Source organism: Fusarium musae, chromosome 12, assembly GCF_019915245.1.
Source record: "Fusarium musae strain F31 chromosome 12, whole genome shotgun sequence".
Lineage (NCBI taxonomy): Eukaryota > Fungi > Ascomycota > Sordariomycetes > Hypocreales > Nectriaceae > Fusarium > Fusarium musae.
Window position 1 is genome coordinate 400,570 of NC_058398.1, and position 20,862 is coordinate 421,431.

Genomic DNA, 20,862 nt, shown 5'->3' on the forward strand with positions numbered 1-20,862 from the left:
ATCTATTGATTTAGTAGGCGTGAACAATCATAATCTCGTTTCATGTTGGATTGTATTCTTCGTCACCTTCTGGGACAAAAGCGGATAACATATTCTCTTCTTCATTGCCCTCGTAACCCCTGACTTGATGATCTTCTGGCTTCATTTCCCATGTGAAGCCTAGGCCCCGCAATGTACCATCACTCCAAGTTCGTGGCTTCAAAGTCAAGTCATGACGTGTTCGACAAGCTGGATATGAGATACGGTCGAACTTTGTTTGTAAAGTCTGGAGGAGTAGGTAACTCGAGGCGGCCATCTCTGCCACTTTGGTATAGGAAAACTTGCCTGTGATACTACCATAGGTCGGCACATTATGGATGAGCAGCTTCTTGCAATAAATACAAGAGTGTGGCTGAAGGGCAATTACATTAGATTGAAAGCTTGATAGACCTTGTTCCATATTGGATACGGGTGTCTAGGGATATTTAGTCGTGCTCTGAAGTTGAACGTTAAAGATAGCTTTCGTGACTTATGTAATAGAAATCGATAACGAGACTGCACACAAACCGAGGGGCGTAATAGCTCTTACTAGAAACCAACGTCTGGCAATAGGATGATACGTGCATGCATTCTCACCACCAAGCGGTGAGCGCGTTCTCCAATGCGATGCTGCAGACTGGCGGTTACTTGGCGCACCGTTTTTCTACCAGCTGCTACTAAATCTGGCAGTCAAATTTACAAAATGCCAGACACTCCAGCAGCCACCATCTCAGGTATTCTAGGCAGTGACGTGGCTCCCAACGTTCCATCTACAACAAAATTACTAAATATGGCCGAATTTTTAATACCACCAGTACAGCTGTTACTATATTAGGGTGTTTCGATGACCTGTCCACTCCATCAATCACGTCACATCGCCTCGTCACATCATGCTCTACAGAAATTGCCCTTTTCGTCGCTCTGTTTAATGGCAATTGGAAAAAGCGACCAAAGTCTAACCTCGGTGAGCATCAAGCTCCACTTGGACTCTCGGAAAATAAGCGGCGCAGTGTCTAGTCTACTTACCACTGACTTGCTCTTGGAGCGGGCCAATTTGGGGTTATAACCAGTGGCAGATATAGAAAGTATATCATCCATCGCCTATACTACGCAACATTCCTTGCAGCTATTTCTAGGCCGTGACATGCATGGGACTACTTGCCGGCCATGGGCTGCTGGCAAAATGGAGTCTACATGTGGGAATGGCTTCAGAGCCAGCAGTCAATCCTCAATGCTCCAGCTTCACCAACAGATCATAACCTGCGATGGCCTAGACCTCCGGCCGCTGTCTCTATAGAGCTACAGTCTTTTGTGTTACAGAGAGAATCTGCTGGAAAGGACCAATCTTTTTCACTGCAAATTCCGTCCCTACACACGATTGGGAGCGCCAAGAGCCGACCAGTATTTCGATACTACCTCAGTCAGGGCTTAATGTATAGATTAAACTCTGCATTCTGGTATCGAGGTGAAAGGAACTCGAGGAAAGATAGGAGCCTTGTAAACCTGGCTATAAGCCGCTGTACCCTCTGCGCATTACCTTGCCTTATCTCGCATCGCTCTAAGGGTATTAAGAGAAGACAAAATCCCGTACAAAGAGACCGCTGTATGTATTCATCGCCCTTTGTTTTAAATATTTGCTTAGACCTATAGCCTACTCGCCTTTCACCATCCATGGATTGCTCAGAAAACAGGACGTGACGACGCGTACATAAACAGCGTGCCGACACAGAAAAGGATACAAAACGGGATAGAAAAGAAAGGTAGAGGACAGCAATAGTATTTTAATAATTTCTCACTACTTAACTTATAAAGTATTTTATAATCTCTCAATAATAAGCAAAATAAATCAAGTGAACTTCAATACTCAAAAAAGCATTGTTAACGGGCAAGCAATATGCATCTGCAAAGAAGAAGGATTAGTTTTAGAGCCAATGTCTTAAGACATGAATACTTACCATAGTTTCTCCCACGTCCTCAATCTCTTCTTCTTCCTCTTGTCCTGCTCTCGCTTCAGCCTGCTGCCAAAATGATCTTTCTGCCGCTTCTCGCGCCAGCCGTTCACTTTCGACTTTCTTGTCGAGTGCCTGTCTTTCGATGGCATCAGGGAATGCCGCTTCTTGACTCACACCTCGAAGGAGATAGTCGTCGACATCACCACGGCCATGGTGTTTTACCACATCTAGCCTGAAAATGCAATCTTCGACAAGTATATCCTTCATAGCCTGTTTCTCACCATGAATGACTTGAATCTTGTCGGATAGGACAGGACTCAGGTCATCCTTAGGAGCCACTACTTCGCTCATTATAAGTGCATTCGGTAGAGGTTTTACCTGATCAGGGAGACTCTCTACAGGCTCGAAACGCGGCCAGGGTAGTCTCATATAGAGCAGAGGACCATTAGACCCTGGTGGAGGACCATTTCTCCTTCGTCCAAAAGCGTCTTGGGTAAAGTCCCTGTAGCCACAGTATTGATCTTGGTAACTCCACGCGAGTTGAACTTCATCCCCCTCGGCGATGTTCGGTTTGTCCCCTGGTACCACCCCTGTCTTCAAAATTCGCCAGATATGGACGTCTTTTGTGTCTGTCATGGCCGGTAGAAAGACACCCTGTTGGTTGCGGAAGACAATAAGTGAAGAAATCACTGGCTTAGCGGTAGAAATAGACAATGTGTTGTTTCCTGAATCTCCGGTCTATCATCCTTGAGTTAGCTGCGCATTTAGCTCAGTGTTTATGTTCCTTACAATGTTCGGCGTTGACGCGCTTCTGGGTGATGTGATTTGTATTATTACCCGAGAACCGTGACATAGAGCAGCATCATATGGCGATGTGATGCTCCAAACAGTGCTTCTAAACTCATCGTCGTATTTTGTGCCGTATAGATTCTCGCCTACCTTGTTGGCAGAATACCCATAGATCGCAGGAGCTCGGTAACTACAGTCTGTCAGCCACTACACGTAATGCATTTCATTTTTGTATCCTTACCTCCCAGGACTAAAGAGAAACTCTGGCTTATTATTAGGCATCTGGATACGCCCCCAGGGCTCATCTGAATACTCAAGATCCATCGACAATGGCATCACCGTTGACAAAGTTCTATGTCCAAGGTAGTAGTTTGGAGGAACAGCATAATCTCGGTCGTCTGAGCCCTTTTTATAAGAGAGGCAGAGATGATGGCTTGGTGACATTAGTCTGAGGCGGATCTTCTTGACCATACTGTCAGAGAATTCGATATACTTGCTCAGAGCTGGAACGGCTTGTTCAAACCAGGACCGTGTATGCTCATAGCCGCTTAAGCTAGAGATCATATCAGACATCAATGTCAGACCATTTCGCTATCAATGTTAGAATTGAATAGAAAACAACTGACACTCCTGAGCACTTACGTTGATGATGCGCCAGTTCTTGTAGCTTCCTACTGTGGGTATCCACGCCAGTGGGTTAGAAGCCAACAGGCTATCGCCACCCATTGCTTCAAACACGTGTGACTCAGACTTATCCGACTTTCCGTGGGAGCTGGAATTATCAGATCCGGATTCTTCTGTGTGGCTGACAGAAGCTGAAACCTTGGGTGCGGAGACAGCAAGGCCAACGGAGGTTTTCAAAGATTGCTTCTGTTCCTGCTCCGAGGTCTTTGAGGACTGGTCCATCACTGCTTGTGTCTGAAGACGACCACCGATGGTAACAGATTTGCAGAACAAATATCCGTAGTCGCGTCGTAGTTGGCGCAAGTCTTTGATGTTCTTTGTAGCTTCAACATTTGCAATGGCGTCTTTGAGGCCTTGCGTCGGTTCAAGGCATGAATCAAGGTGGAGATCAACTCGAGGGAACTGATACTGTCAGCCAGGATCAGGAAAGTATTGTTTTACACGTACCATATACTTTGCAATCATGGTTTTATGATATGTGTCAGAGGTATTCGAGGTCGAAGAACTATGTGTGCTCTCTGTCGAATAGCTCACACTAGCAGAGATGGGCCCGTAACTTCCTCCAAGGGACGCCGACGTGGAAGAGGCACTAAAGTCATTAGTGGCCATGCTTGTCTGGAATTCATGCGAGCTGATGATAACGTCAATCCGGGAGTTGTCGTTAATGCTGAAGTCAGGCAGCACTCTGCTCGGCGTCTTACTGCCTTTGGAGCTTTCAGCTGCCTTGGATGCTGGTGATTTTGGGGTTTTTGTAGATGTAGTAGAAGGTTCCTGTTGAGAGGTCTGCGGATCCTGAACGCCAGCTCCAACCGTGGCTGAGGATCCCAGTCCTTTAACAGAGGTGACGCTGTCTGAATTGGCTGTTTTTGGCTTTGTTCGGGACTTGGAAATAGAGGATCCTAATGTCAAGGATGAAGGACACGTTGGTGTGTGAAAACTCCGCGACGATGGGGCGGTTTTAGTGCCGTTATGAGCTGCAAGACCATTCAAGGATTTCTCCGGTGGCGGTATCACTTTGAGTTGGAAGGCTGAGGGGAGTCAAATCAGCGAAAAGGCGTTCTCGTAAAACGAATTGGACGTTACCTACCAGGCTTTGGGGCCCGGACGATCTGCTTGTTTGGGCCGTCGACGCACCAGCCATACATGGCATTGCAATTCTCAAGTATCTCCACCCATTGGCCCTCAACCAGCTGAGAGGCCTCGTGTTTCCTAAAGTATTGAGTCATTAGTGATTATTATCGACGACGGGAAGGTTGTACTCACTTGGCGAAGTCATCTAGGCCATTTGTAGCCGTATATCCATCAGCATCCCAACTTCTGTCCTTCTCCTGGAAAGTGCTAGCCTTTTCAGGCGGTGAAGCCAGGAAGCCATCGACACCCTGACCAGTTTTGTTAGCACTGTATGGAAAGAAACACACAAAGGAAAGTTCTGCTGACCAAATCCTTGGACGAAGGAGGCGTAGGGACTTCTGGACTCTCGTTCTTGTTATCGTTACTCCCCTTCTCGTTGGCTTTGTCGGAGTCTTTGCTGTCAGCTTTCTCTTTTGGATTACTGTCACCGTCTTCAGTCTTCTGGCCCTTGGTATCCTTTTCCTCGGATGGCGCCGCCTCCTTGCCTTCTTCCTTGGATTCACCACCCTTGTCCTTCTCGCTAGTGTTTAGAAGCTTTTCCTCATCACTCTTGTCGCCTGATTCCTCCTTCTTTTGTCCAAGGTCTTTCCCGACCTCCTTCTCGGGTTCCGGAGTCTCTCCGTTCTCCTCATCCGCCTTCTTGTGAGGGATATCATTCTCAATAGTCCTTGTTTCATCCTTGAGATCAGGCTCCTTATGGGTAGGCTGGGAAGCGGGTGTCTTCTGAGAATCGGAGTCCGGTGATTGATGCTCTGTCTTTTTCTCCTCGTCACCCAGCTTCGACTTCAGTCCTTCACCCTTTGTTGCTGCGTTGGAGACAATTGGAGAGCTTGGAGCTCCAGAATCAGCCGCGGTAATCTTAGAAGCAAGAGCTTCAGGTTCGCCTGATAGAGACATTGTTGAATCCCTTGAGGATTGTCAATTACGAAGTTAGGAATAATGGAAGCAGAAGAATAATCAAGGGACAGGAAGTAGTTGGGTCAAGAAACTCGGTGGCTCATACATTCCCAGCCAGGAAAGAGCTTAGTTATACTAATATCGAATGGCTTTTCAATATATCACACCACGTAGCTATCTCAGCAGCCTGTGGAATTGTGAGGCTTGGTGTACTAGTGGCCCCGAACGATCTTTTTTGATGCAGCTTACACGGAGACTGCGAATAGATATTTACTATTACCAATAGAACAATCTTGGCTGAGGAGCTAATCGAACTATTAGTAGATATTGGCATGCGGAGTGAGACAGAGTGGCGTTGGCCCACCAAGCAATTGGGCGGTGTACTCGGTCTAGGCGGGACGAGGCCCGGGCCGGATCATACAAGACGTCGATCCTAAGTTTTGATTGGCACTAGCAATCTTAACTATTGACAAATATTGACATTTTCAGCTACCAAGAGCAGACAGGTCAGCAAATTATCTAACGCCATTACCATAGCGTTACTTTTCGGAAGCCGCCGAACTCGCCAAATTGGTATTCTTTCAGCTGGAAGATGTAGTGCGAAGAGGAGGTAGAAAAATGGTATATCCCCAGCTCCTGTATTGATCTCTTACCTATTCCGGTCCATCTAACATCACGATTCAACTTCACTTCCACGAATTTGAAAACACTTTCACCAAACCATCATCATGAGCTTGATACTAGCGCCCTACAATGATGCCATGCGCATTGGGCAGGGGTATGTTACAACAGCACCATCGACCCAAGGTTACTAACACGATGTATAGATTCAACTCGTACAGTAAGAACATTGCATAATCCTCTTTTTCAAAGACTGACGCCATCACAGCTCACGAAATCTGCATTGATGGAGCCGTTGTCGTTGATGATGCAACGACTCAGACGGCCCAGGCCCATACAATCGAGAAACCCTCACAGGTATGATAAGTTATGGTACATACTATGCTTTGAACGCTTACACGCTACAGGTTGTCTCGTATTCTGCGAGGGCTGTTGAGAAGCTCAGTGACGTTATTCAAACAATAAATATCTCGTACCCTCATTCTATCAAGAAGGGTAGCGTCACTGTCAGCGGCTCGGACACAGCCATTGATGAGGCAACCTTTAAATCTGCTGACCTTAACATCATCGTCACGGTCAAGGTGACTAACCAGACGATGCTAATTAGAAGCAATACTAGTTTCGTTCCAATGAAGGGTATCGACCCTGGTTCCCAAAAGTTCAACGAAGCTTATGGTGATTGCTATATCTCGGGATTCATCGAAGGTGGAGAGTTCACCGGTATCATTTCCATCAAAGTCATCGATCGGAGCAATGTCGACCTGGCAGTGAAGAGAATCAAGGCCAAGCTCGATGGTAAAGAAAAGGGCTCGGTGACCGATTTCGCCCTTTACAGCCATGATTCATTGTCTTCTAGAGGCTCCGTAATGGAGAACACGGAGAGTCACATCCATGTCTCTTGGATGGGTGGTGGCCAAATCAAGAACGGTAAGTCCCGTCTCTGTCCCTTCTCCAACTTTGATTTGTGCTGACCATCTGAAAGAGGATACGCCTTGGGATATTGATTCGATCTTCAGAGCCGCAGCCGCCTTTCCAGAGAGGGTTGCGGAGCGCCCTCAGCTCACCTGGGCTATCTTGACAAAGTACAAGTCAAATCGGTCATTCATTGAGTGGGTTAGCAACAAGCCGGTCCAAACCCTCCAATATGATCAAGTCAGCAGCTATACTGCAGAGCTTTTTGACAGTTACATGGACTACAAGATCCTTTTGAAGTACGTCCAGCTCATCATCGATGATCCTGACAGCTATGAGTCCGTCGACAAGGATTCTCTCGATACATCCATTGATACACTTTTGGGCGTTCGCTTAGCAATGCGCAAAGAGCAAAGTAAGATTATCGCAGCTGTCTCCGTACTGAGTCGCGACCCGGATATCCTGGAACGTCAAGGCGGATGGGGAAACGGTCATTTGCCTGCAGTATTGGATCGGCTCTTGAGTACTACAGGTTTCTTGGCAGAGAAGTCGAAGCCTTCCATCCAGAAGGATATGATGCAAGGCGGCGACTCAGCCCGCGAAATGTCTGCTTCCCAAGAGGGCTTCGACTTTTCTACTCTGATACCCGCCGAAGTCTGGAGAAAATGGATGCCAGTACCAAAGACTGTCCCAACAACGCTATCTGCCAGCACAAAGCCCCAAACATCGAGTCCCTTCTCTGGTGGTGTTTCTGCTATCGGCCCTCCCCCCTCGGAGCATTTGGACTGGAATAATCCTGGAAATGTGGCAGAAACTGTTGTGAGTTTCACAGACACAAAGTACCGCATGAGAGCATCTACACTAACATGTCGTAGGGCAAAACACGTGCCCTCCACCTGCAAGAGGAACTAGACAGGCTCAAGTCGGAGAGCAGCAACAACCTAGAGGCTCTCAAGCAAAGTCACGAGAAGGAAATGACGGATTTGAGAAAGAAACACAGCGACTATGAGATTCTGAAATCAGGTGAACAGACCGAAATCCAAAAAACTCTGACGCGTTTGGAGGAAGAGAAGAACAATGCCATTGCTGCGGCTGAGAAGAAGGGGGAAGAGAAGTATGCAGTCTTACAACAGCGAACCAACGAGTTGGAGGCTCAGAATACGGCTTTAGCGGATGCAAAGATCGCTGAAATTCAGAACCTGAAGAATGAGAAGGACGCTGCATTTGAGAAGCTTGGAAAAGAGAAGGATGCTGCTTACAAAAACCTCAATGATAGCTACGAGAGCTTGAAAAAGCAGGAAAGCGCTTTGGCGGCAGAAAAGGCTTCTTTATCCACTCGACTTAACCAACTGACAAACGACAAGCAAGGTGTTGATGGTAAGATCTCAACACTCAGGGACATGATAGGGTGGGCGGGGTTGAGCGAAGCAAGTGTGAAGTACAACTGCCTGCCCAATAGTTACCATGGTTGGAATGTCATGATAATGCACCCAGGCAGCCAGTTGGCTTTAAATGCGAACAAGGGTAAGATCATATGCTAATGCAACTTTTTTCTGTTGATGGAAGCTGACACTTCATAGACCATTATGATATGGCCTGTGGCTGGGTATTGGACACATCGTATGACGATGAAATTTACCGTCTTCACAAGGCCGATGTTGGTCCCGAGACCCCGTGGACAATTACGAATATAGCCTCAAACAGTAAGTTATCACTGTTTTAGGTTTTGGACGGTGGTTGATTAATTACAGAACTTCTGACATTTATCAATGGGGCCCCCGATTGGCAGGTCCGCGTAAGACATCCAACTGATCTAGAAGCTCAAGGAAACGCTTCTAAGTGGTATATTGGTCGCGGAGACTTTTCTGGCGGCGTAACATGGAAGTGAGTATAATCGCGTAACGGTTCCATTGTAAAAATCCAAGCTTACCAAACCTCAGACTAAAGAATGCAAGATGGGGTACAGTTATTGAACTAGTACCTGGTGGTTCTGAGAATGGGTATGTGTGATACTGTTAATGAACTTACTATCTAAACGCAAGAACTAATATATATTAGGCGATGGGCAACATCCCATCCAGATACAAACTCTAACAATGCTGAATGGATGATTATACCTCTTCATAGATAGTTGCTTGTGCTTAAATTATAAAGATATATTAATAGATTTTGTGTTTTTATTTATTTCTCTATTAAAATATAATATTTTACTAAAATACTAATAGATCACTATATAGTATTATACAATCTAAGGTCTTTAGTAATATTTAACGGTTGTGATAATGTCAAGCAGCTAAAGTGCAGGGCGTCTTCAGTAAGGTCACTGTCGCGCGACTTCCCTCTTTATCTTTCTATATATAAATCCTTAGGTATTGAAATTATATCTATATATTTATCTAGGATTATAGTAAAACTGTAAAGGACGCTTATAAAGACTTTAGTATAGTATATTAAGTAATTTACTTAGTCTTTAAGTGAGATATTGATATTAACGGCCTTAAGAGGGGTTTCCTAAAAAAAAAAGAGAAATGTATCCTATAGTATTGACTTTTAATCACTTCCCTTCTTCTCCTGATCTGTTTCTGCATCTGCTATTGATAGCTCTGCTGCTTCTTGTACCTCTGCTTCTATTAAAGCCTCCTATACTGTGTCTGCGGCTTTTACTGTTTCTGTAGCTGCTGCTGCCTCTGCTTCTTCTTCTTCTTCTAATTCTACTTCTACTGTAGGTTCCTTTTCTATAGTTTTATTAGCAGTATCCGATTTCTAGTCGCTGTAGCTAGAATCTTACTAAGTAGTAGGAAGTAGTTTTAAAGTATTATAATCTCCTATATAAATAAACTACTAGAAACTATTAAAAACTATCTTATTTATATTATCTTATCTAACAGAGCCTTCTTATAACTCTTAAAATTTTCTATTTACTATAGTAATTAGAGCTAGTAAGTAATATATATAAAAAGCTAAGTAAATTAGATATTCTATTTAAACAGAGCAGATTAGAAATCTAAACAGTTAGGATATTATAACCCTAATAATACTGGTTAGCTTTATCTTAATTACTCTGCTATTTATTAGTCAGTATACTTACGCCTTCTTTGATACGCGCTCCATTCTTGGGATGATAGTTACAGGGGAGTATACTCAAAAAGGTCGCAATTTATAGACTCATTGTATTTTCTTTGAAGGAGAATTGGGGTACTTTTCAGTTCAAAGTCAGTCACTCAATGTAAGTTCCCCTCAGTTGTGTTCAAACACTTGTCTCTTGCTCATTGGTCCCCTCGCGCAGCGCATGTAGTCAACCTCTTGCATGCAGCGGTGATAAAACCCTTAGACTTTGTAAGCTGAGCCAGATTAGGTCCTGGTAACCTTCATCTCTCCAGTTTCGACTTCATATAAGTGGGAGGCTTGAATTTCGAGAAGTGACCCAACGTTATGGTAGACTTGATTTTGATAGAAACTGACTTAGATTTCCGATTGGTGCTTGGTTTCGCAATTATGTAAGACAAAACTTAGCAGCACTGAGTCAAGCTCTGATTCTGGCTTGTCAGTCTCTAGCGCAATATATTTGATGGCTAGCCTGACGTCACTATAGGGAGTCAGATATCCAGAAGCTTCGGGCGAGTCCTGAACCTAGGTTCTCTCTGCCAGAATAAGCTCTTAGCCATAAGCCTTAACTGCAAATAACACTTCTAGCCTATAACTTAAATATTAATACTATAATAACTAACTAATAGTTATAGTATAAACCTAATATAATATAAACCTAAATAATAACTCTTTAGCTAGCCTTAGAGGTATATAAAGGTGCCTCTAATCCCTTAGCTAAGAAAGGTTAGCTTAACACCACACATACCCCAGATCTTCAACATGGCGGCTCTAACAAGACTAGTCTTTGCGAGTCCTGAACAAATATCAACGGGCGCATTTACCGCTGCTAGCTTGTGGCTGGGCAGAACAGAATGGCCTTCTATCTATCAAGAGACAGAGCATGGTCCAACTCGGACGAGAAGAAATGCTCACATACAGCAAGCGTGATGCTGAGTGGTAGGTGTCGCCTGCCATGCCACTCTCCTGTCGATTGCTTCTATGATTGTCTATCGGGAGTGATACTCTTCGTGTATTTCGATCAATCACCTTCCAGAAAGCCACCGGTGTAGACTCAATGAGCGATGATGATCCAGGTTGACTCTAGTATTATGAGAGGTTATAAAAGTCACAAGCCCACCCAAGGATCGACTGATACGAGGTGAGTCGGTCACATGACCTTTCTGTAGCAGAAGAAAGTTGAAGCAAGATGTTGAAGCCATTCGGGCCTTGAAATCCGCGATCGGAGTCCGTCAAATGAAGCCTGCAACGCAACCAACCCGCCACAATCTCCTTCCAGAAGCCATGTATGAGCTTCAAAACGGTGTCGGCGGGCACATCAGATGATTTAGAAGGTCGAAGCGAGGTCACAGCGATAGAGCTGTGAGAATAAGGCTCGGATTCCTGGGACGATGATTTGATTGAATTGAAGTGAGCATGAGTCAAGCCAACGAATAAGATATGTTGAATTGGCTAAGATGAATTGATTGATTGCGAGTATCTTAAGATGAGGAGATGGCGCTAAGATAAGTCTAGTCACTGTGATCTGAGCCGTAGACTTTCGGAGATTGTCATGACCTGAACGCAAACGACATCAGCGGCCACGAGCACCTAGAGATTATGCAGCCATAATCTTATGTAGAAAGCGATTTCTTGATCAACGGTTCTTCGGTGGACGATACTGCTCCAAGTTACGCATTTTGAGACCACAATCGCTCTCTGCCTTGGGATGGCGATGCCCATTCGCGGAGAACGAAACAGCATCGCCTGACCCTTCACGAACCGTAATCACGTACAAGTTGTGAGCTAGAAGTGTTATTTGCAATTGAAACATGTGGCTGAGAGCTTATTCCGGCAGGGAGAACCTAGTACACTGGTGGGCAACGCATCAGCTATTTGAGTAAGAGACTCAGCGGCTTACTGCTGGTCAACGAATTCAGGTTCGAGGTATAACTACTACCAAGTGCCCTGAAAAAAGTAATTCAGGCCTCGATCCCTGAGTAAGCTGTGCGGTTCCCAAGTCTCCAGTAGTCCCTATCTTATAGGTTCTGAAGAATAGTAATAACGTGCTTACTTGGTGCTCTTGGCTTATTAAGGACTAGCTTGCGGACGTAGCTTCCATTACAGTACCAACAGAAAGGCACAGAATCTCGAAGGATAGTGCTTTCTAGAAGCTTATGTACAAGATATAATTAGTCTCCCCTCTTCCTCTCTCTCTTCCTGCCTATAATGCCTTATCGTTTACTAGGCTATTATAGACAGAGCAAGGAAGTTACAAACGGATTCATATTAGGACCGTTACTGGTAAACCTCGTGCTGGCCAGGCGCTGGAAGCAGATCCGCCTCGTTATCCTGTTCTCGGCCTGTAACACCATTTTTCTCTCCCTGCAAGACTTTTGCCGGTAAGCATCATCCTGAGCAAAGTAAACATGTATAATCTGTTTCCCATTCTGTGCCTTGAGTGAGGTTCTTCACTAACAACGCATATCACAAGTAATGGTATCTGAGGGAAGCAGCCGCATTGATGCGTCATCAATGGCTGAGACTCCATATGATACTTACATTTATTCTTGGCATTGACAAGTTTGGGTTTTCAGGCCCCCAACTGATGTCCAAGTGTCACAAGCTTGCGCCGCAACGAGCCTATTCTAGGTGGCGACAGCTCTGCCTCAGCTCCTAAGGGAGCACCTCGCCAATGCCGCGATGAGACAGGATTCAGGTCATTTGTCTTCAAATCGTATCGGAACTCCTGAGAGTGAGAATGCTTCTCGAGAAGGAGGAAGTTTTCCAGTCAAGGTTAAGTCAAGTGCCGACATCTGGGCTTCAACAAAGCGTTGAGGCTGTCACTGGGCGCTGAATACACTTCCTCGAATGCAGCATATGGGAAAGATAACAAGCTTGGCGAATGGAAATGCGGCGATAAGAAGATCCCCTGACGTCAATCTCCCGACTTTCTTCAGAACATACAACAAGCTCGCGAGACCAAATGAGATAAAGAACATGTAGCATTTCTTAAAGCACTTTTTATGGTGTACTGTACTGCTGTCGGTTGCAATAGTAATTCGCAATCAATCGGGGTTCTCGGTGTGCTGGCCTGATCTCATGAGCTTTCAACCATCAATCAATTCAAAATCTCGTGTCTTGAGATTGACTGAGTTTAGCTAGCCAATTAGAGAGTGCCAAGTTGCTCCACTTTCTGCCGTCCATTTGGTCGAACTGAAAGCGGGTTTCAAAACTGGTCAAGCACCTCAAGATGCATCACAAGTGTAAGTATTTCAACAACCTGAGAGTAGAATAGAAGCGAAAGGCATGATTAAGCTTGGATTCATTAGTCATTATTCTTTGTTTCTATATGTAGGCCACGTCAAAGCTTTTATAACTAGTACAACCTAAGCTTCCTTGTGACCAAGGTTGCTGATACGCCTCATCAAGGGCGTTGTTCCCGGCAGGGCGTTGTTCCCGGCAGGGCGTCTCTGCCCAGCGACAGCATCGCGTTGCCAACACTGAATGAGCAGCAATTCGAGGTCAGCATGCTCATTAAGGCGCGGTGATTGCCCCTATTGACAGTGTGATATTCAGGTCGTAGTCTCCAAACAACCAACGGTTCGAGTAGCCAAGACGAAAAGACCCGGTGTCTGACGCGATGGCTCGACTGCAATGCAGGGGCGAGGCGATCAGACGGCGTCAAAGCTTTCTATGTAGCTGTGTCGCCTTTCCGCTGATGCTGGTTGTCGGGATAGACGGCGATAATACCTTCGGGTGCAGTAATGAACCCATCGGGGAGAAGTTGGCGTGCGTCGCGGTATCATCCTCGAAAATTGAACTTGGATCTCATACGCCCGATAATGTTCATCCTGCTGACAATTCCGCTGGCGATTCCTGACCCCTCTTGAGCTTCAAGAAAGGCGAAGAGTTGTCGCCCTCAGGTGTAGGTTGTTGTGCGACGAGCGACTCAGGAGACGATGACGAGCCAGCTTGCCCTTGTGCATGATCTCTTTCGGTGGGTGAAGGTGTTTGTGGAGGACTGTATGAAGCTTGCGGCTTGAATGATGGGCGAATTCGTCGCTTTGGTCGAGGGCTGGTTGTGTCGCTGGGTTTGGCGACCTTGCGGTGAGGCTGATCTTCCTCGTCCTCGGTCTGGCGCTTTCGCTTCTGGTGCTTGGCCTGACACCCATCTGTATCTGCTTCAGTAGCATCGCTGGAGGGCTTGGTAGCATGGTCGTGTGATGGCGGAAGCGCAGATTTGGTACCGTTCGATTCGGCTGCCCTTGCTTTGCGTCTTTCCTCCCTCGCAAGCCTTCGCGCCTGTCGTTTAGCGTCAACAGCAACAATGTCTATTCCGGCTCTCGCATACATGCGAATCCTGACCTGGCGCATCGATTCCCGCATGATTTCGCAGCCTTCATCGTCGGTGTCGTTGTCGGAGCAGCTCAACTCGACCACAGGTTCATCGATAAGTGGGGGCTGCAGACATTTGGGTACTGGGTCGGGTTCGATAGCGCAGAGACGTCGATCAAGTTCCTGGAGGAAGTCGGGGTCAGGTGTGGCGAAGCACATGGGCAGAGTCGGCGTCGATGGAAATGTCACCAATTTGGCACCAAAGGTCGGTACTGGATCGTCAAGAGGCTTGAGATGAGATGAGCGTGGTTCGAACCTTCGTTTGAGATGCTGGTGTACTTACCCCGTATTGTTTTTCATAGCTATCGGCCAGGCATTGTCGCCAGCCGCGTTTTCTCTGTCCTGGGAACATTTGCGGCGTTGATCGATTGATGTTGTCGAGGTGAGTAGTAAATGGCCCGACGCCAAACTGACGCGTCGATGGCGGAAGAATAATAGCCCGATGATGACCCTCCATACCAGCACGTCATTGGCCATATCTTTTAACCAAATATAATTCACCTACCCTGCACTCCCCAGACAAATAATCATTTTACCCCGCTAGCAATGGTTTATTTCTACCTCAAGCTCATATGGACAACTCGGAATTATGGCTGTATCAGATATCTCAAGTAGCCAAGAGACGGTCGAAGACCCTACGTTACCAGGCTCCCCAGCTGAAGGGGCTACGATAATTCTTACACCGGAAAACGCTGAGGCACGACTGGCGTTTAGTGAAGTTGCTGAGTGGCTGCAAGAACAAAGCGGGGATTCTGATGCCCAAGCTGCACGACAACACACACAAAAGTGCATGTGGATTTCCTCAAGGCAACAAAATGATCGTGAAGTCGACCGGTTAGTTGCGGCGGCATCGGAAAACCTTTCATCATCATCCCCAATCTCATCACCACGAGATCCAGAACCATCTTCCCGCTCAGATAAGCCAGAAGATAAGAGTCCAGAGCAGTTGATCTGGAAAGGCCACTACTTCATATCGCTCGATCAACCCCCTCGAAATCCCTCAAGAGGATGGATAGTTGGTTCCATGAGAAATGGCCCTCATTTTAACGATATCGTCCTTTGTTTGCGTTCTGGTAGCGAAAAGATGTACAAAGTCCGGCGCAATCAGGCTATTCTCCAAATTGATGAAATAAGCTTTATATATGTGCAGCCAATGACTGATAGATCTAACACCTTGGTTAACGGGGATAAGATCACCAGGAAGAGAGTTTTTAACCAGTCATCTGCTCGCCTGGCCTTCGGCTCTCTCTGCTACCGCATCCAGTATGCTCGAGGATCTTACGCCGACGACTACCCCAGCAGAGTCAAACGTTACTTGGATGAGCACCTCCAAATTTCTAAAACTCTGCTAGAGCTATCGCTAACACCAACACCATCTGAAAGCAGTCCCATTGTCATCGGACAGTGGACTGTCAGCGCAGGTACTGTAGGCAAAGGCGCATCCGGAATGGTCAGCATCGCGTCGAACGACCATGGCCAACGTGTGGCTTTGAAGAGAGTGCAAGTTGGAAGAGACAGAGAGCGCATACAGAAGATTCAGGCAAAGCTGGAGACACTGGCTGCATTGTGCCAGAGAAAGAATGAAAACCGCTTGCTGCGACTCATCGAAGTTATTACGGATGATGTGAGATCAACGAATAGAATAGCGGACGTCTGGTTCGTTCAAGACCCTGCTGCCCAGGAAGTACTTTCTACTGCCCTCACCCGTGGGATGTTCAAACAAGGTCAAGAGAGGTGAGATCAGCACTGTAGTACGACTTTACCGCACGAGCTTACCAACCAGGATATCCATCGTCACAACCGTTCTGGCAGACATCCTCGGCGCCACAAACTTCCTCCACAGGCATCGCTGGATACACGGAGATCTCAAACCCGTCAATATTGGCATCCGAACTTGGAACCCCGAGTGCATATCTCTAGTGCTGCTTGATCTCGACGATGCAGAGGAAAGCCCTTCTCCAGGTAGATATCACTCCGCTCGGCCTGGAACCGGCGGAACGATCGGATGGCTAGCTCCGGAGCGAGAGATGACGGGGTACAACGAGCTAGCTGATATCTGGAGTATCGGCGTCATGGCCATTGAGATGATTTCGGGGCGGCATCCGTGGCGACAGGTCAAGAATCCTTGGAGACCGGGCCCTGAAGCTAGTGAGTTGCAGAAAGACTTTCACGACATGTATAGAGAAGCTGTAGATACTTTAGATAAGCTTCATGACGAGGGTATGACTTTACTTCTATTCTGTGACAGTGGTGCTGATTTTGTTGCTAGCTTTGAGAGGGGCGGTTCTTGGCATGGTGCGGCATCCGTATGCTGAGACGACAGCACAGCGTGAATCAAGACTTACGGCGAAAGAGGCCCTGAGACTTCTGGGTCACGCTGAAAATGATGAAAACGCCAGCAAGCGACGAAAACGCCCTTGAGAGAAATTAAGGCTTCCGCGCGCCATGAACGGGATTCTAGAGACCATATAACTGAAGAGGCTAGAACATAGAGAACGAGCAGTTCCAAGTATGGAGCGCCCTAATGGCCGAGTTCAGAGATGCAGGCAATCTGCCAACTAGTATTTGGACATGTTGATAATTTTTGGATGACGAATCACAGTGACTAATGAAAGACACATCGTGCAGCATGTCTAAACTCTGTAGTTATAAGTAGATAGTTAGTTAGGGAAGAAACGTTGCTGAAGGGGAATGTAATGACGGACGGCGGATTGCAATCTCGGGATTTGTACAAGGACCGAATAGTCTCGAGTTCGCCTCATCAGAACTTTCATTAGCTCCTCTCACAATTTGCTCGCGTGTCAGCTGATGCTGTTAGTCTGCAAACAAACATGGGATTCGTTAGTCACGAACCTTGACCGCCTCTGCGCAGCCTAATCCATAATATCAACGATTGTGAGGAGAGATCTTAAGACCAAACAGCAGTAGTTTATTTCTTAACCTCTCTTCAGAGCAACGTGAGTTGAATAATTGTATGCGGTTGAATCTTACAACTCTTTATAATAATGGAAGCGGGACTGGTTTGGCCTTCAGTAACTACCAGATCTTGATGAAACTTCAAGTACTGATGTTTCCCAGTACTGATCGTATAGCAATTTAAAATGAGGGCGGTTGAGTATGAGACGTTGAAGAGATCGCCGAGAAGTGGGAAGAGCTCTCTGGGGGGCACGATAAAGTCCACCATGTCGCTAAATACTCGTAATTATATGTGTTTGAGTCTCCCTGAGAGTTACGATGTAATATTTATAGCCGTAGCTATCACCAGTTACTCTGCATGCGGGCGTTCTTATCTATCAGTGGCTTAGAACCTGATGCAATAGTATCGGGTTTAGCGAAATGCATTAAGTCACAGTCTCATATATCATGACCGCCGGCACCGCAGATCTTGACTCTCCTGGGCACGAAGCCTGGGAGTACTTGGACGAACGATCCTGGACCGGGATTGCTTGTTCCTAAAGCCGCTGGCCGCCGCGAAACAGACAGGTATGAGCCTCGTACTCTCGACAGCCATGATAGACGTGGTCGTCTCGAACGGTTTCTCGGGCCTGACTCGGCTTTGAAGTTCCTCGCGCACCTCCAGCGTTTGATTCGATGCCCTTCCATGACACTGTCGTCTTGTACCTCACCAAAGCCTTACACGGCTCAGTGTCTGCGGAAAGTGCAGCTCCATATATGTCACATAACTAGGTATGGCTCTCATCTCTTAGCACGACCCTTGTATCCTTCCTCTGGGTCTTATCAGCCGTTGGCATAAATCTGTGGATGATGCCGCACCTGAGCATCCTGGTGGTGACCTAGATGTAGAACGATATGCTGAAATACAAGACCGTCGAGATCCCGTTCATGGACATCGCCAAATTGGGCATCACCTTGTCTGAAGTTCCATGACATGCACTTGGCTAACAGCACGGACCTTCTGGGCTTGTCCATGGAGTCAGTTTGATCTCGGCCGGCTTGTTAGAGTCATAAGGAAGCGGTTTCACTCTCCTTGGCCGCCCTCCCCATGCACGGCAATATCCAGGTCCGACTCCATGATCTTTACGACCAGCGTCTAAGCATGCTCTTGAGCAAGTTGCAGACCAGCTTCGAAGCGCTGACTACGTCTTCATCACACCCATCATCTCGGACACCCTGCCTTCAGACCGCGTATATCATCTCATATGCTCCTCCACGAGCCGCGCAACCCTGGCAGCGTTCTGCGACATAGCAGAATTATTGAAATCAGAGAACCCAGTCCCATTTATCGCGTATCCAACATAAGAGCGAAAACTTAGCCCGAGCAATTGGCCATGACTGTCTGAATACCTCATACGGTATCACTAGCTTCACCTTGATCTAACAAGAGACGCTAAAAAGCTAGTCCAGAGATACCAGACTTGTATGTCGTCAATCTGTAAAACAATCGTACATAATCATTGCTCTCGTGATAAATTCTCAAGCTTGAAGGACTGGTTCGTGCCCCAATGTCCTGGATATACGAGGAAGGGTGTCCCATTCGCTTTATTACCACCTGACAAATCAAGATAAGAATGAGAGAGTTTGACATTCCGTAACCTGTTTATTAGTCATACTAGCATGAGTATGGTGATTCGTGGGCCATACCTTATGACATTCCCACTCTTCATATCCCCGATATCTCCTCCCTCGAGATACCACTATGAAGTAGCATTCCAAACAGATGTACCTTTCTTGCACTGGACGGCGTGATCATCTTCTACAAATGACGCATAAGCTAGAGTGTAGTGATATGGGTCTAGATGCATTGGTCTAGATGCTTTGGACTTGAAAACTTACTTTCGGCGAAGAGAGGGCCCTTCATCCCTTGATTCTTGATAACCACCCGAGTATCAAAACCTGGGACAGAGTAGAACCTCCAAATCTGGGCTTCATCGGTTTTTTCGTTGTGATCCACGCTGTTGGAATTAGAGATTCGTTTTTTTTTCCTTACAGTTTTCGATCTTCACATACAAAGCGGTAACAGGAGGATCAGCTCCCCCACCACCAGAGAATTTAACATACGTCTTGCCAGTCTGAGATCGGAGATTGGCCTTGAACATAAATCGAGGCTCGTTTGACGGCATAATAGGAAGACTAGACAGATACTATAGGGCAAAATGTTGAAGACAGTGTAGTTGGCTTGATACTAATTCTCAGACTGAACGAGGACGCTAACCTATAATCCCATGAGGGGATATGAGATACTTATAGACAATCTCGAGAGCATGCATTATTTTGCGATTTATAGCCTCCGCATACCGCATTCGCCGGACATCAGGAAGAGGGGAAGTTATACGTATCTTAATCCCAGCACAGCGATTTCAGTTTTAGGAATAACCCGCATATGAGTCCTGTGTGTCAGATCGTCAGATCATTGCGGGAATGCGTCTTGGAGGGTACCCCGCACTTCAATATAACAGGAGCCTCTTTATCTCCCCCAATGAATTCCGCTCCGGAAACGTCTTTGACTTGGAAGTCGCTGGTTGTGGCGTTGGGTTTAAAACCCCGGGCGCCTTCTTCTCGTTTTTCCGGGCAGCTAGGAAATAGAGGAGAAGTCTTACACTCATCCTAACCGAACGACGATGGAGCACGGCATCTACACGTACGAGTAGCTTTAAACCTTCATAAATGAAATCATTTTCAATAGTCAGAGCAGTACTTGTATCTGCTAATAGAAGTCCACGTCTCTCGCGAGCGCAAGGTTCAGTAGACGGATCCACATCTTAGTCGAGAGAACGCAGCATCGGGATTGCTAGGTATAAAGAACTCGCTGTTTGGCATGTGAGCCAGCGTGACGCATGGTATCCGTGTGACATCCTCTATCAACAGAAGCACCTGTCATTAGCGTGGCTTGCCATTCTGCCCCACCAATGCTGCCTTCGATGAAAAACCTGTCTGCACCCATGTTGGCCCCCTCACGCTTAAGCAACGACTGGCTGCTGGATTGCCTCGGACTCCCGACTGGCTTGAGTTACCCACTCTGAGGCCATCTTTAAGGCAAGCTCCAGCTATATTTAGGTGGGAAACGCAAGGAGCTGTCGAAGAACCGGACAGGCAGAAGGCTGCGCTTGAAGATGATGCTGTATGATCTGAAAATGGTGGATGCGATGAGCCTCAAGCTGTTGGTATGCGTGCTCCCACTGGCCTGCATCTCACCACCTCGAGGCCATAGCTAACCTGATGTAGCGCCTATCGAAGATACCCGCGGTGGCTTTCTTCGCTCATAGATGGCCCTGTTTATCGGCTATAGATTGCCCAAGCTGTCGCCCTCACGAAGTCGTAGGACACCAAAGAAACCCCCTTCTCAAAGTCTCTCATCAAAACCCTCAAAATTTCTTATACGCGTACTGTCTGTAACGTTGTCGATTGAGTTGATGTT

The 20,862-nt window shown here is 46.6% G+C and overlaps 6 protein-coding genes across 6 annotated transcripts; 2 read left to right on the forward strand and 4 right to left on the reverse strand.

Annotated features, from left to right (window-relative positions):
* Positions 1-1,882: 1,882 nt before the first annotated feature.
* Positions 1,883-3,908, reverse strand: J7337_013897 (uncharacterized protein; the record flags this gene model as incomplete). Its single annotated transcript, XM_044831372.1, has 6 exons — positions 1,883-1,918; positions 1,974-2,708; positions 2,808-2,949; positions 3,001-3,350; positions 3,402-3,851; positions 3,891-3,908. 6 exons carry the CDS (start codon positions 3,906-3,908, stop codon positions 1,883-1,885), a joined length of 1,731 nt encoding a protein of 576 aa, XP_044673758.1.
* Positions 3,909-4,522: 614 nt separating this feature from the next.
* On the reverse strand, positions 4,523-5,471 carry J7337_013898 (uncharacterized protein; the record flags this gene model as incomplete). The annotated part of the gene is made up of 3 exons (XM_044831373.1): positions 4,523-4,652; positions 4,707-4,822; positions 4,881-5,471. The coding sequence occupies 3 exons, from the start codon at positions 5,469-5,471 to the stop codon at positions 4,523-4,525; spliced, it is 837 nt and encodes a 278-aa protein (XP_044673759.1).
* Positions 5,472-6,199: 728 nt separating this feature from the next.
* J7337_013899 (uncharacterized protein) lies at positions 6,200-8,892 on the forward strand (the record flags this gene model as incomplete). The annotated part of the gene is made up of 8 exons (XM_044831374.1): positions 6,200-6,249; positions 6,299-6,312; positions 6,361-6,449; positions 6,500-7,019; positions 7,075-7,823; positions 7,880-8,528; positions 8,585-8,707; positions 8,756-8,892. The coding sequence occupies 8 exons, from the start codon at positions 6,200-6,202 to the stop codon at positions 8,890-8,892; spliced, it is 2,331 nt and encodes a 776-aa protein (XP_044673760.1).
* Positions 8,893-13,937: 5,045 nt separating this feature from the next.
* On the reverse strand, positions 13,938-14,838 carry J7337_013900 (uncharacterized protein; the record flags this gene model as incomplete). The annotated part of the gene is made up of 2 exons (XM_044831375.1): positions 13,938-14,714; positions 14,770-14,838. The coding sequence occupies 2 exons, from the start codon at positions 14,836-14,838 to the stop codon at positions 13,938-13,940; spliced, it is 846 nt and encodes a 281-aa protein (XP_044673761.1).
* A 237-nt stretch (positions 14,839-15,075) lies between these two features.
* Positions 15,076-16,801, forward strand: J7337_013901 (uncharacterized protein; the record flags this gene model as incomplete). The annotated part of the gene is made up of 2 exons (XM_044831376.1): positions 15,076-16,220; positions 16,270-16,801. 2 exons carry the CDS (start codon positions 15,076-15,078, stop codon positions 16,799-16,801), a joined length of 1,677 nt encoding a protein of 558 aa, XP_044673762.1.
* Positions 16,802-19,141: 2,340 nt separating this feature from the next.
* On the reverse strand, positions 19,142-19,567 carry J7337_013902 (uncharacterized protein; the record flags this gene model as incomplete). The annotated part of the gene is made up of 3 exons (XM_044831377.1): positions 19,142-19,218; positions 19,281-19,399; positions 19,455-19,567. The coding sequence occupies 3 exons, from the start codon at positions 19,565-19,567 to the stop codon at positions 19,142-19,144; spliced, it is 309 nt and encodes a 102-aa protein (XP_044673763.1).
* Positions 19,568-20,862: the final 1,295 nt, after the last annotated feature.